The sequence below is a fragment of the Pogonomyrmex barbatus genome, unplaced genomic scaffold (genome assembly GCF_055798465.1).
Source record: "Pogonomyrmex barbatus isolate J1 unplaced genomic scaffold, ASM5579846v1 scaffold16, whole genome shotgun sequence".
Lineage (NCBI taxonomy): Eukaryota > Metazoa > Arthropoda > Insecta > Hymenoptera > Formicidae > Pogonomyrmex > Pogonomyrmex barbatus.
In genome coordinates this window covers 1,262,124-1,277,987 of record NW_028297112.1, presented here as the reverse complement: position 1 = coordinate 1,277,987, position 15,864 = coordinate 1,262,124, and the positions used below count along the sequence as shown (strand labels likewise).

The following is a 15,864-nucleotide window of genomic DNA, read 5'->3' as shown; positions in this document are numbered from 1 at the left end:
TACGCTTGTACATTAATACTTTTCATTCCCAGTAGAATTTTTCAATTTGTTGTCTGCGACACGTGCATGAACTATTATACTCGATGATATCGAAAGGGTTGAAGGCTCGGCATCGATGGTCGGAAGATACCGGGTGTCATCTGTTTCTCGCAAGCGCATTTTGCGTGGGTGTTATCGCGAACGGTCGGATGGGAAAATTGACGTTCGGTCGTCGTTGTGTTACTGGTTTCGACGACGAGGTTCTACCACGAGAGCCACTGGGAAAATGTGAACGTATGGACACCCGACGTTGTCTGTCCGACTCGACTCGGTGTTCAGTGTCGTCAGTTCGATCCGGTCAGTGGGCCATTCAGCATGAATAACGAGCGCAGTAAGTTATATTTATTATACACTAGTCCGTCTAGCTGACTTTCCTTTTCCGGTGTATCATATATACGTATATAACTCGGTAATGTGTTCTCGCAGACGGCGATATTTTATCAAACTTGAAGTCAAGAAAACTTTCTGCACTTTTTTATGTTGTTCAGTTCTTATTAACATACCCGTTTTTCTCGTTTCTATAAATTACGATTGCTGACACAATATACTGATAATAATAATAATAATAATAATACTAATATAGTAACCACAATGTAACTGTATTATATTTTTTGTTATTGTTAATAATAATTGTTTCTTTTTTTAGCTGCACCTCCTTACATATCATTTGTATTAAGAAATGAACCTGATTACTGGAGATTTATTATTTTAAGTAAAAAGATGCAAAGAAAATGCAAAATATAAAAAAAATCACATAAAGAAAAAAATAAAATTATAGATTGATTTTGATACTTTATTATAATTGAAATTTCTTTTCACTGTTTATTTAATTAATTTATTTATTTTATATTTAATAAAATTTTGTCTTTTTTATTATTGTTCATACAAGTATTATTTGTTTTATATATATATATATATATATAAATTAAAATTATTGCGTAAAAAATTTTATTATATTATTATATTATATATTATAATAACAAAAATTAAGATACAAAAATTAGTTCGAGTTACTTAAAATATTCTAAGTCTAATAAAATAAGCAGAAAGATTAATAAACATTTTGTTATTTGAAAAAAAATGTTTTATTTTATCTTTGATCATCTTTCTGAAGTTTATTGAACGCAAAGATTATTTTGATATAATACATTGATAACAAAACTAGGCTGCGTGAAAATAGAAATCTACATTAATACATATAGATTACTCGATAATTTCAACGTTTTGTTAAGAAAATAATGTAATCTGCAATATAGAAATGTTTCAATATTTATATAATACAATATTTTAATATCTTATAATAAATTAATAAAAAGAATAAACTTACAATTTATCCCTTTCTTATCAGTTGAACATTAATAATTATATATTTCTTAAAAATGATAAATATTATAAAGATCAATTTTTTTGTATATTGCAAATTCACATAATTGTTATTTTTTTTTAATAATATCATAGTTTGTTTCATTGATTGGCTATTATTATTGTCTTATTTCTTTTTTCTCAGAAGATGAAGGATCCGTTTATTCGGTCGGAAGTCAGAATAATCTGGTGCCGATAAGATCCAGGAAAACTTTGTAAGTAAAAAAGCGGAATTGATGATTTTCTAACGATGTTAGTTAAATTGCTTTATTAAATCAAGAGTACGCATTTATTCGCAAATAAATCAATCCGGGTTTTTGTTAACCAGTTCTGTTTTGTATTTGTAGCTTCAAGAAGCGAACTCAGATTTCCAATCTGTTGGTGATAATTCTTTGCTTCCTTGCGGGTTCCTTGCTTATAACTGTTGTGGTGCTTGCGGTACTTTGTAAGTTTTTTCTTTAAAATATTTTGTCCATCTTATAGATTAAATCATATTAAAAATGTATCTATTAAATAATTATAATAATAATTAAAAATAATTTAATTAATATAATCAAAAAATAATAGAAATATAAAAAATAACATTATATATTATTAGAAGAATATTATTATTTATTTGCTTTCTAATTTAGAAACAATATATAATTTATCTCGAATAAGAATATTATTCAATACATTATAAAACGTTAATATATTTTAAAAAATTATGCATACGAATTACAATTAAAGATATTTGACATTTATTAAATTCCTTTGTGTTTGTCGTCTTATGTCTCACTATTGTAACTAAGTTCTTCAACTATAAACTAATCTTATTAAAAATGAAATAGGTATAACTTTCAATACCGAGTATGCTAACCGGAAATGTTCTTTATTTGAAAAGAAATAACTCAACTCTTATAATACTTTGATATATCCCCTTTACTTCCTTACAATTACATTAGACATCCTTGACAAATTATTGGGAAACCATTTAGCATCTTCGATCGCCATTGACATTGTGTAAATATTTTAGCGAACATGACTATGGATCGTGCAGCATATCACGTGTGTTGTTTTACAGAATATCCTTTTGTTGTGTGTCTATCGTCATTATTATGCGACAATTCGCGACATTCCACGTGGCAATCATTTCTATAATTAATTTACATCATGCAAAATATTTCTTAAAATATCCGAATATTCCTTTAGTCACAATTTTCTTGATAAAATGAAAGTAATTTCTCTATAGCAAAAATATCACTTTTTTTGAATAATTAAATAAATTGCAAGTAAATGTTGAATTAATATATTTTAATTAATTTAAAAACATTTCTTAAATATATTTTTAACTTAAATTTTAATTTTAAAAATATGCGAATACGTGTAAATTATATAAAAATATGTAATAAATATAAAAAAATTTGAAAAAATGAGAAATTAAAAAAAAACTTAGAAAAACGATTAACATGTTTAGAATACCTTATTTATTACGTTATTGTTATAGATGCACGTAGCGGTATGATGATGAAGATATGCGATAATGAAAATTGCGTGAGAGTAGGTAAGTATACAGTTATTATACTAATGAGATAATTATATATACTTGTATTATTATATTTACACGGCAAACGTTACGCAAAATAAAAAAGGAAATGTGTGACAACTATTATGCGAGAAGCAATTACTCATTCTTTATTCTAATTAACTTCTTTATTTATAACCTAGCGGCTAGTTTGAAGGAATCTATGGACAAATCTGTAGATCCTTGTGATGATTTTTATCAGTGAGTAAATTTATTGTCGTGCTATTATCGTGATATACTAAATGCTATGATATGCACCTTGCGAAATTATATAATTTCTCGTATAATTTCTCTATCACTTTGTATAATTTCTCTATCGCTAAATCTATTATTTCTGCATTACGTAAATGCAACTGCACTCAGGTGTTTTACTTTCACTCGTTTGTGTGAAATACCGTCTCGGGAATTAACGCTATTTCACCGGCGAATATAGCAATTAACGGTGATAATTGTTATTAGTATTAATTCATTTGAGTAATTTATTTTACATTTGTTTTAGTTTTGCGATATGTAAAATTTTTCTCTTTCTTGTCTAGATACGCATGTGGCAGATGGGCGCAGGAGCATCCTATTCCGGATTTCAGCATGACGAATTCTTGGTTCAGCGAACGCGCTCATCGCGTGTTAAGAAAGATCCGAGAAGAGCTAAAAGTCAACATGTCTGCCAGCGAAGTACCCTGGGCAGTGATGCAGGCTAAGACACTGTTCACCAGCTGCATAGACGTGCGTACGTTGCCGTTTTTTGTTTAATTAGGTAGATGTCAGTCAAAGAATTAAATGTTATAACCAGAAATATAGTAAAATATATTATACGTAATATATATTATACATAATATATATATATATATATATATTATACATAAACAAAAGTATGCAAAATTGATAATTATTTTTAAATGTTTCTATAAAGAGATAAATTTCAGATACCATAAATGAACTCAATTTGTCTCCAATGTTCGATTTACTGGAGTTATTAAATATACCCTTATTTCCTGGAATCCATAATAAAACTAATTACATCGAACAAATCGCCAGGATAAAAAGAATTCTGGGCTATGATGTTTTCTTTGGTTTCGATGTCATGTCCGATCCAAAGAATAATAGCAGGAACGTGCTCTACTTGCATCTTCCAGATCATTCCAATCCTTTTCCTTTTATGTATGTACATTTTATTCTATATATTCTATATATATATATATATATATATATATATATATATAATTTTAAATTATTATACATATTTATTATTAATTATAAATTCATATATATATATATATATATATATATATATATATAATAATATTAATAATAATAGCAATAAAGAATTGGAGAAGCGATTAAAAACCATCAGATCACGATTGCGAAAACTGGACGATTTAGGGGAAGCCACATCGAGCGAGAACGAAGATGCCGAACTTACATACATGACTGATGTTATCATGCAAGTTGTTAATAATGATACTTTTGATACATGTACCTCAGAGGATACAATAACCAAAGAAGATATGGAAGGATTTGCTTTGGCCCTTTTTAATATTAGCAACTCCTTGTATAATGTAAGTATATTTTAAATTGATCGGTATTGACTAAATTGATCGGTATTAACTAAATCAATGTTTTAAATTAATTCGCAGACAAAATTATTAAAATAAAAATCTATTTTTTTATACTCCATCATATCTCTTGTAAAACTTTATATACTTATGTACTTGTAAAACTTTTTGTAAATCTTGAATTTTGGGAAATATTATTTAATTAAGAGAATAAAAATTGTTTTTTTTGTAGATAGCTAGTAAAAATCAAAATTATAGTATTTCCATAGAAGACTTGAGCGACAATGATTATATGTTCGTGGACGATCTGCAAAAATTGACTGATGAATATGCGATAGATCATTCAAATGTATCTGACATTGATCTTAAACCAATTTGGCGTCCTTTTATTGAATCCATTTTTGAGGGAATCATTACGTTGGATCTTGATAAAAAAGATAAAATTCTTATCGGTAATCTAGAATACTTAAAAGAAATTGCATTGACATTGGCTACTTACGATGATATACTTTTGGGTATGTATTCCTTATTTATTGACATATTAACTAATTTATTTAATTAATTAAATTGTTTGTAAATAATCAAATTTACCACCTAATTTAAAAAAAGAGCTTTTTCAAAATTCAATTTCAATCCAGAAAGCTACACTTGGTGGGTCGTCGTGGATATGGTGGTACCACATTCTTCCGAAAAACTCAGGCACATTTGGTATGAGTATGTGAATAAATTAACAGACGTAGAAAGTGGTGTATCCCAGTCGTTAATCTGTGCATCAGTTGTCAATGAATTGATGGGTATGCATATAACTGATCTTTAAATCTATAATCATTTTTTATAAATAATATATTTAATAAATATTAGGAGTATAAATTAATTTCTTGCTTTTTTTGATGATTTCATCGATCGCCAAGTTTCTATCGCAGTGAAATTCATCAGCTGCCCAATAAATTGATCAAGTTCATCAAAAATGATAGAGACTATTTTATTGATTAAAATCTCTCTTGTACTTTTTTTATAAATAAATTTTGAATTTTACAAAAAAAAAATAAGAAATTAATTTGTACATCTAATATATTTTAAAAATCTTTAAATTTTGTATAATTTACTTTTAATAAATATATTTTTATGATATATTTTGGAAGGATTTTTTTCAATTAATGATATCTATCACTTTTCAGGAATGGCAGTATCAAGGTTATTCGTAGACCCAACATTTCATTCTAGTGAAGGTAATAAAGTATTAGAAATGCTAGAAGACATAAGAGAAGCATTTGCTTCACTTGTCGTCCAAACTGATTGGATGGATCAATCGACGAAAATGGCAACACTCGAAAAAAGTCAGAAAATGGGCTCCGAAATTGGATTTCCCAAATGGATCTTTGACAATAAGATACTCAACGAGTATTATGAAGGTGTAAGTTTAAGTAAAGAATTGATATAATAATTATAAAATAATTTTTCTATAATAATAAGGGAAAAATTTGTGTTTTTTGTGAAAAATCTGTATTTAAAGTTTCTAGTTCATCTAGTTATATCAATATATATATATTCTAATATATATATATATATATATATACTTATTTTATTTTAATTTATATAATAATGTTATAACATTGGGAACGTATTTTGCATAATATCCATTTGTTAATATTCAGATCAACATGTCGGAAGTAACATATTTGGAGAACATGATACAAATCGTTCAATTGCAGTGGAATAATATGTGGAAGAGCTTGCACGACGATAATTTTTATAATGAATCATAGTAAGTGAAAATATCACGAATTATTATCAGTAAAAATCAACGCTGAAGTTCTCCTTTTTTAATGCTTCATTCTATTATGGATGATCAGCTGGGCTACAGATCCTACTGACGTAAACGCATTCCATACTTTTCAACTTAATCATATAAGTACGTAGTAACTTTAATCCTTGATTATTTACAACAAGCCCAAATTGATATAAATATATTACTATTTTATTAATGTTACGTTAACATGTATTCTCTTCTTCCACTATTTGCACGCAGCCATACCTGCCGCGATTCTTCAATTTCCATTTTATGAATTGGGTCTTGAGTAAGAATAAGAGTAGTTACTTTATAATTATCTTTATAAGAATAAAAAATAATAGAGAATATAAAAGCAAACAAAAGATAAAAGTAGAAAATAAATAGTATAACATATAAATTTTTTGTTGGATTATTATCCAACAAAAATCACAATTATTATCTACTAAATGAAAAAAAAAAGAGTTTGCCAACAATTTTATAAATAATTGCAGAGCCTTAAATTATGGCGCTATTGGCACAGTATTGGGACATGAATTAACTCATGGATTTGATAATAGCGGTCGACATTATGACAGTAACGGAAATGTCCGGCAATGGTGGACTAATGAAACTATCTCAGAATATTCTGAGAAAACCCAGTGCTTTATAGATCACTATAACACTTATTACGAGGATGAGGCAAGTATACAAATATAACATTTGATTTTTGAATATTTAATATAAATTATTCGATATTAAAAAGTTCAACACTGTTAAAATTTAATTTAAAAAAGACTTAAAACATGACAAAATAGAATCAATTAGTTCAAATGTTAAATAATTAAATATTTATAAGAATCCTATTCTTAACTTTGATTTAAAAATTTAATTTTATTACGATAATATTTTTTTGAATTATTTACATGCGTCTTATATAAATTATCTTAATTGTGTATAAATTATCTTAATCTAAGAATTGATAAAAGAACTTATATAAGAGTCGTCTAAGAGTTGAACAACCCGAACATATCGTTAAGGATACATCTTGCATAGATTGACGATTACATCGATGGCGAATTGACCTTGGATGAGAATATCGCCGATAATGGCGGCCTTCGTGAGGCCATCATCGCTTATGAAAGATGGAAGGCCCGACACGGTCAGGAGCCTCTACTTCCGGGATTCACGGAGTTCACGCACGAGCAGTTATTCTTCCTCTCTTTCGCGCACGTAAGTCAAGAATCTAAAGTTACGAAACAATAATCAACTTGTAACCGTTAAAGACTTAATTATATCTGAATTAAACTTCTCGAATTTAAGATGTTTTCAAACGTTCAAACATAAAATCGTACAATAATTGAAATATTTAATAAAATGAAAAATCATGAAATTAATGAAACAAATATTTTAACTTATATTTAGCATTTATATATTAATTTCTATTAGTTGTATTTTTCCCATTATTCTTGTGGAAAAAAAAATCAATTCTAGGTGTCAAAAAACTTTTATTAAAAAACATTTTATTAGAAAATGATTGTTTTCTTTAAATAGTAAGAAAAGAAAAGTCCGGTGGAAATTTCCAGGCTTGTCTTATTTAAATTATTGAATAATAGTATATTTTTAGATCGTAAAATTCCTCGATGATTTGCTAATCACCGGTTATACCTGAGTTTAAGTCTGCTCGTTTTTTTATTTATCGCTATAAGAATAGAATGAAATCTCGCTTTATAGCAGACGGCCTTCACTGAAAAAAATGGCATTCATTTAAATACGTCTTGATTATTTATTTAAAATAAATCAAAAGTGAAGACGAGACAAGATCAGTAGTAATAAATTGTGATTGGTATTTATTATCGTTGACTCATCTGAATTCCATTATCATTACTTAAATCCTAGCATTAAAACTCTTCGTTTGCATAATTATATAATACTTTTAATTATTTATTTCTTATCAAACTTCAAATTCTTTGCAAATTATTTTTAATGAATTTATAAATAACTATTTATTAAATTGTTTTACTATTTCAGTTGTGGTGCGAATCTTATACTCCTACATCATTGAAGTGGATGATGGAAGATTCTCATTGCCCTGGTCACGTGAGACTTAAAGCTGCATTAAAAAATTCCAAAGAATTTAATACCGTATGGAATTGTCCCGTAGGATCGAATATGAATCCTTCAAGAAAATGTCATCTGTGGTAAAATGATTGTGTTTTGAATTGATAAAAAACTTGCTTCATTATTTATCATTGATATCATTGATTAATCAAATATTTAAAAATTTGTGATATAAAACCAATAAGAATTCACGTATAAAACATTAACGATTCAATATTATTTAAAACAATTTTATATCCCATGAAGTAACAATACCTAATAGATAAGAATTATACACTTTTTTTTTATTTTAAATTTAAATTGGTAGAAATTGATATATATTTATGTATTTATGGAATTTAATGCATGAGTTGTAAACGCTTTAATTATTGTTATCTAATTGTCACATAAGTATGTGGTAAATTGTTTTTATAACATCTTTGTAAGATCTTTCGCATTTACATTGGAGGCACTTTATTATCATCAAAGAGAAATCAAAGAATAATTCATAATGTTTGTAATAAAAGAACTTTATTTACGTACAAAAGATATTCTCTAAATCCTAATCCTTTTGCTCTTGGTAAATATCTTTTCAATTTTTAAATGTTTAAGAAAAAAGTTTTTTAAATCTTATGTTGATCTAATTGTAGAATATAAAATTATACAAGTATGTTGTAGATATTTTAAGTTAATTATTAAGTATCTCTCTTTCTTTTCTCTTTCTCTCTTAATGTCGCAGGAATACTCATTTATATTTGTTTCTGATCAAGACAAAATATCGGATTAATTAAAAAGTTTCTGTTTTCCATTTTATTACTATATAAAAATATTGCATAAAGAATTACTCTTATAAGAGAATAAATCCAAAAAATAAATTAAAATTAGATAAAGTAAAACAAAGTAATTGAATATGATCAAATATAAGAAGCTGTAACAAATACAATGATAAATTAAAAGAATTTTGTAATAAAAATTTAAAGAAACTATAAAATTAACATTTTTGGAAATTTATTTATTTAAATATTAAGTAAAGTTAAAAACTATTTAATTCTTGGATACGTATTTTCTAATTAGAATGAAAAATTAAAAAATAGAAATATATATATAACTTTAATAAATTTAAACAAAGTGTCATTTAAAGTTTATATCTTAAAATTTTTCTGGAAAAATTATTCGGACCAACAAGATTATTTATAAATGAATTTAACAATTTAAATTGTTGGCTATTTAGATATTTATATTAACAATTGAAAAAATCAATATGTCATGTCACTTTTCATTTATTTTTAGACTCACCAGATCCACTTAATAATCACAAAAATTTATCAAGAGCTGATCGTCTTTAAGTATCTCATCGATGTTTAGAAATATCTTCCTAAGTTCCTAGTTTTTATTTAATTACAAATATTATAAATATTGTTAGGAAAATAATTATCATATGTTTTTAAACATTTCTCCTTTATGCACTCAAGAATTATATATTAATAAAATAAAAAGAAAAAGGGAATCAACTTTTTGATTAATCCGATTGTTTAGAAATAAATTGTCACGTTCAATAATTCTTTCGCGTAACGTGTAGTTTTACTAAGGAATTCCAGTAGCCTATTTAGTGTTCATTATAAGATAAATATTCTAGTAGACGTAACCACCATTGGCATCAGTGGCTTGCACATATTCCTGCTTGTTGCTGGCGGCGGTCACGGTACATCCGGCGCACGCAGTGGAAGGCTTATACACTTGGGATGACGTCTTGGTGTGATGCGCGATTGGTTGCACGACGGAGGTTTTGGTAACTGTGGTTTCACTCTTCAGCGCTGGATTCTCGACTGTAACCGTATCGCTGTTGGTCGCGACAGCTGGTGATGACTCGACATGAATCGGTGCCGTATCCGTATTTTGACCCTGCGACGGGAAGAACGGCGGTAAGGGGAAAGGCAAAGAGGAGATGCCTGGGATGGACGACAGATCCAAGTTTTCGAAGGGATTCGAAAAGCCTTCCAGAGGATTGCCGAAAGTCGGCAGATTTCCAAACACGTTCTGGAACGACGTTTGAGTGTTGTCGAAGAAGCCCTGGAATGGAATGGCCTTAGTGTCCAACGTGGTTATGTGATGCGAATGAGTAGCCGGAACACTCGTTTTTACATAATGGGGAACGGGGTATGGCACCGGACGGGGCACTTCCACTGGGTATGGACGATCCACGGTGACCTGAACAGGCTGGGGCACGCGGACGTAGTAGGGCTTAGGAACTTCGACAGTCTGTGGAACGGCAACGGGGTACGCAACGTGCTTGGTTACCGGGACTTGGTACGGCTGGGGTACGTGCACTCGTACGTGATGATCCACAGTTTTTATGGGGATGTTGCTATACGTAGGGTACGCATAGCTTGTGGGATAGGTGTACAGAGTCTTCCCTAAAACAGAAAAAAATATCTTCTACATTTCCAAAGCATTTATTTAATCTGTTTTTTTATACGGAAATATTATTATTTTATTTAATATAACTTAACTTTTTTTTATGATATTAAAAGAAATTAATTATCAGCAACCACTATTTTAAAAATTAGAAAAAGCTGTAATGTACAGCAACAAACAAATTTTTGATTAAATAATGATTAATAAAAAATGTAACTAACTAATTAAATAAATATAACTAACTAACTTAAATAAATTATCTCAATATATTTGTTGTATTACTTATTAATTCAGTTCTGAAAATTTTTTAAATAATTTTTTTAAATAATTTATTTCAAGTTTGATTGCACAAGTTTACATTTCACACTAAACATACTATGTAAAATTTTTTAAAAATGTACTATGATTTCTTTTTGATCAAACAGTTAAAGATTATGAAATTAAAGACAACTCTCTCTTTCTCGGTCTCCGAATATACAATAAATATTCATATTTCCAGCATACATTTGCATCTATCAACAATGAAAGGCGAGCAAACTACTTAGATCACGACACGTGACGAATGTTTTCATATGTCATCTCGACATTAGTCAAGTGTTAGAACGTTTTGTATGTGGCTCTTGCGACCGGTCTCAATCAGGCAAAAGAAGTTTCAACCGTCGAATTTATGAAAACTTTGGAATATCTTACGTAATGGAGTAAATGATATTCACAGTTACTTTACAAGTCCTAGTGTAGATTTAGGAGAGAAGTTGTAAATTGTCGACGGGCGCGGCGCGATCGGAGGAAGTCGTAAATTCTTAATAAAGCGACGCTCACCTTGGATCTCGGTAGGCACATGAGATGTTGTCACCTTCACCCGCGGAAGAGTGACGGTTTGTGGAACAGTATCCACGTGCTTATGAAGAACCGCTGGTTGCCGCACGTTGTGGACCTCGTGATGGATCTCAGGGATCACAGTTTTTTGCGTGTGCACGATATCGAATTTCGGCTCCTCTGGGAGAGTCGTCTATGGAAAATTTGACATTACGTTGTTCATTTAACTTTTTGTACGTTTTGCGTTGATTAAAGTATAAATATGTGAATAATAAGTATATTGATAATTAAGGCGTTGAAAGGATAAAATGCAAATTTCCGTTGATATGTCCGAAAATCAAATTCTAGTATAGAAAATAAGAAATAAAAATAAGAAAATAAGAAAATATTAGAGATTACAGCGATAGTAGTAATAGAAAAAATAAAAGAAAAAAATACAAAAGTGATAAATATGATAGATATGACTAAGTATTGTTAACAAATGATCCATTTAAATGAATAGCCGCACCTTCACCACAGGAGTTCCGTATGAAGTTTATGGGAAAGAAATAAGTTCCTCATGCTGAAAGTAGAAAGTAGCAAACTATAAACGTACAGAGATTGTTTCAATAAATGTTTCAGTAAGTGTTTCAATAATACTACAACTTATTCATAATTGATTTTATTAATAAACATTTTATCTCCTTTTATTTAATTTATTTCATAATTGCTTAATTTTTAACTATTTTAAATATTATCGACGAATTAATGCCTATCTTAGCATAAGAAATAAATGATGCTTGAACCGATGATAATTGGTATTCGAATCAAGTATCGTAGTCTTTAATCAATATACGATGAAAAAAATATTCAAAATTCTAATTAAAATAAATTCTAGTTAAATTGTAAATTAATTAATATTGTGTCTATAAATATTTTTTGACTAAACTAGCATATAAATTATAATAATTAAAAGTATTTATTCCCTTTTTAAATTTAAGTATTATACAATTAAATTTATAATTAAAAACATAATTTAATGTTTCAACAAATTATTATTCTTTACAAATTATTATTTTACAAATTATTAATTATGCTAACGACGATTAAAATTCTCTATTTTATATACATTATTTTTAATATTTAAGAAAATGAGGAAAAGTTTGATATTAAATGCAAATTCACAGTTACATTTTTTTGACTTATTATTTATGACTTTTCTTGATTGTCAAAATACTTTACACTCTCTCATAATTGATTACATTTCAATGAGTAATTCGATAAGCATGATAAATTATTGAGACTTGCTGATTATTTTGAACGATATTAATATTAACAGAATGAGAAAAAGGCTAGTATCTTGCGAATTCATTTATATGAAGTTATTATTCACATGACATGATCAATGTACATACCTTGAGAAGAGAAGATTTCTTGTCATCGCTGATGGGCGAAAGAAGGTTGCTGATACCAATCTACGATAGAAAAGCAAATCTCAATACAACAATTCTTCATTAGAAAATAAATTTTTATACTATACCTTTATTGGAATATTCTAAATTTTACTGTGAAAAGAAACAACTTTATAATTGTTGTTTTTTTAATCAAAATCATATTTCAAATAATCCAGACTAGCTAAACGATTTCGGTAAGTTTTCTTATTACCTGAGTGATGTCGGGTATTCCATAGGAAGTGGCTGGCACCTGAAGAGGAACAGAAATTTTCTCATCACCGGTTACGAAGGGCTCACTTCCCAAAGGCTTGCCGGGTGTATGGTTGGGCGGGCCATACTGTTCAGATTGTACCTGCAACGAGTGATCCACTGTGTCGTCTGGGACCGTGAAAGAACCTACGTAACCGCCGGCGGCTTTCAAGACTTGTACCTCGTTTTCTTGAGGGTTCTGCTCGTGATGATGAGGATGATGCTCGGTTCCATATCGTGGGTCGCCCGGCAGGATATCCCTTTTCTGCTTATCGGCCGGCGCTGCTAGAGCTACCGTAAAGCAAATCTAGAAACATAACATTCGGTATATATTATTAAAAAAGAATAAAAAAATTTATAATTTAGAAAATATAATTTTATTATCTTTCCCTTAGTATCTAAGTGCATACATTAAATATATTAATAAGTTAAAATATAAAATATTTTACAAAGAATATTTAGTTATTTATGTTATTTTGTATTATCTTTTTTTTTTTTTTTTTTTTATTAGATTTATATTATCTTTCGTCGACGAGAGATAGATTGAGTTATTTTTATTTATCTGCAATTTGTTACGCAATTTTAAACCGGCTCTGGCAATTAAATTTAAATATTATGAAATTGATGTGGGACCCGTGCATTTTAATGAACGACTGAATGCAAAAATACATCAAATTCAGATTTCCACGTGTTGCCTACAACCGACATTTATCTACGCGATTAAATGTGATCTTTTTGCTTCGTGCTTCGAAAGATCACAAAATGCAAACGTGGTATTAATAATTGATATTTTGCTGATGTCATAATTTATTTAAGGTATAAAATGAATATTTCTTTATCTGATTTTTTTAAGATATTTATTCCTAAATTTTTATGAAATTTACTTCACTATGTGATTAAAGAAAACTTCTATTTCACACTAAATATTTTATTAAACACTATTAATTTATTATTTTTAATAAATTTATTTAATTTATTAGAGTATTATATATATTATTAGAAATATAACAAAATTAAAATACTTTCTTTCTGTTATACACAAGTTTAAAACAAAAAACCTGATGACTTCGTCTGTAATTAAAATAATTAATTAAAAATGTATAATAATAATTTTTGTTTAAAACAAATTTACGATCTTTTTCTTATTGCTATAAAATTGTTTGTCTTTATAATAAATGTTTGTCTTTATACTAAAATAATTCATTGAACTTGATTTATAAAATTCGAAAAAAACAAATTGCAAAATGTTTTAAAAATTATTTAATTTTTAAAAGAAATATTGCAGGATAGAGCAAAATTAGTAGTAATTAGAACTTGAAAAGCAGTTAAACAGTCAAACTTGTGAAGTCGCTTCTTGAAACTTGACACCTACGATCTCAATTTCGGGGATGAGGAGAGAGAGAGAGAGAGAGAGAGAGAGAGAGAGAGAGAGAGAGAGAGAGAGAGAGAGTGACGGAAGTGAGGCGGTCTCTTACCACAAACGTGAGCAGGAGCTTCATGTTAGCCGTGTGATGTCAGGGCGATGAGTTGAGCATCTGCCCGGAGACATTTCGACCTTTTATACTCCGGAGTTCTGCTCCCCCCAAAACGATCTTCCTCCGCATGTCGCAATCCGGTGGCATTGGCAGAACTAGATTTTTTAATTTACTCCACCACAGCTTCTCTCACTTGCTCATTCTTTGACACTGTTCCCCGAAATCTCCGAATAGAAAAATATACGAACATTTCAACAATGTTATTCTCGCCGTTGTCCATTGTCAATTTCTAAGAGAGACGCCCATCCTTCAATGAGCATTCAGTTAAAACCAATTCCAATGAAAATGATCTTGATGATTTATGCAAATGCATTACGCCAGTCCGACACTTCGCGGATTTTTGCGAGTCCGTTGGCCTTTCGCTTCTTCCTGTTTTTTTTTCTCTTTCCTTCGAGATACAGTTCAAATCGCGCTCGTATATCTCCAACATTTGACATTATCGCCGAGAGAAACGTGGGAGGCTTTTAAAGGATGAGCGGCAAATTTTCGTAAGGTTTAATGGACTTCATTGCATTTCGATCGAATCGATTGCTGTCTCAATCCTTTGATTACTCGTTGATGTATTTTCCTTGTCGACTGACTGGATGCTGTACACTCTTAACAGTATTTTGATATACTGAGTAGATTGTGTATCCGGCTAAGTGATGATTAGCCCACTTTGTGAAAAAGCTTTGACAAATTGATATGATTAATGATTTGATAAACGACTTACCCTCGTTACTTTTGCTTTCATATTGAAAAAATAAAAATAATAAAAATGAGAAAAAGTCAAACATTTCAGAAAAGTAATAAAATAAAACAAAATTTATTATACATGTTTATAATAAAAAACATTTTGCAATTGTTCTTGCATTCTTGCAAAACAAAAAAGAAATTTTAGGTGATATGTTTTCATATAACAAATTTATTTTAAATTTCTAAAAGTTTTTAATTCTCTTTTGAAAGAGCAATTAATTAAAAAATACAAACTTTATTTACCAGATATATATAAGTCTCTGACAATTAAAAATATGTATTTTTTTTTAAATAA

The 15,864-nt window shown here is 28.8% G+C and overlaps 2 protein-coding genes across 4 annotated transcripts; one reads left to right on the top strand and one right to left on the bottom strand.

Annotated features, from left to right (window-relative positions):
• Positions 1-8,780, top strand: Nep5 (M13 family metallopeptidase neprilysin 5). Its single transcript, XM_011632678.2, has 17 exons — positions 1-370; positions 1,547-1,616; positions 1,749-1,846; positions 2,888-2,944; positions 3,109-3,166; positions 3,502-3,692; positions 3,889-4,123; positions 4,281-4,521; positions 4,751-5,033; positions 5,157-5,312; positions 5,697-5,932; positions 6,174-6,283; positions 6,372-6,430; positions 6,548-6,596; positions 6,802-6,988; positions 7,343-7,519; positions 8,318-8,780. Exons 1-17 carry the CDS (start codon positions 355-357, stop codon positions 8,489-8,491), a joined length of 2,397 nt encoding a protein of 798 aa, XP_011630980.2. The 5' UTR covers positions 1-354; the 3' UTR covers positions 8,492-8,780.
• A 120-nt stretch (positions 8,781-8,900) lies between these two features.
• LOC105423045 (uncharacterized) lies at positions 8,901-15,586 on the bottom strand. Of its 3 annotated transcripts, none has more exons than XM_011632684.3 (6): positions 14,775-15,586; positions 13,403-13,606; positions 13,262-13,300; positions 13,012-13,071; positions 11,621-11,810; positions 8,901-10,800 (listed from the first exon to the last, which is right to left on the bottom strand). In XM_011632684.3, exons 1-6 carry the CDS (start codon positions 14,796-14,798, stop codon positions 10,019-10,021), a joined length of 1,299 nt encoding a protein of 432 aa, XP_011630986.2. In that variant the 5' UTR covers positions 14,799-15,586; the 3' UTR covers positions 8,901-10,018. The 3 variants fall into 3 exon arrangements, with proteins under 3 accessions (XP_011630986.2, XP_011630985.2, XP_011630982.2); XM_011632683.3 differs by having other exon boundaries at positions 13,262-13,402; positions 13,481-13,606; XM_011632680.3 differs by having other exon boundaries at positions 13,262-13,606.
• Positions 15,587-15,864: the final 278 nt, after the last annotated feature.

Bases quoted from the DNA above. Each gene is read 5' to 3' on its own strand.
- Nep5 (XM_011632678.2), top strand. The intron at 5,313-5,696 runs GTATGCATATAA...ATCACTTTTCAG, and splicing joins AGTTGTCAATGAATTGATGG to GAATGGCAGTATCAAGGTTA. The intron at 5,933-6,173 runs GTAAGTTTAAGT...GTTAATATTCAG, and splicing joins TCAACGAGTATTATGAAGGT to ATCAACATGTCGGAAGTAAC.
- LOC105423045 (XM_011632680.3), bottom strand. From the start codon at position 14,798: ATGAAGCTCCTGCTCACGTTTGTG. The intron at 13,607-14,774 runs GTAAGAGACCGC...TTATGTTTCTAG, and splicing joins AGCTCCTGCTCACGTTTGTG to ATTTGCTTTACGGTAGCTCT. The intron at 13,072-13,261 runs GTAATAAGAAAA...TTTCTATCGTAG, and splicing joins GAATACCCGACATCACTCAG to ATTGGTATCAGCAACCTTCT.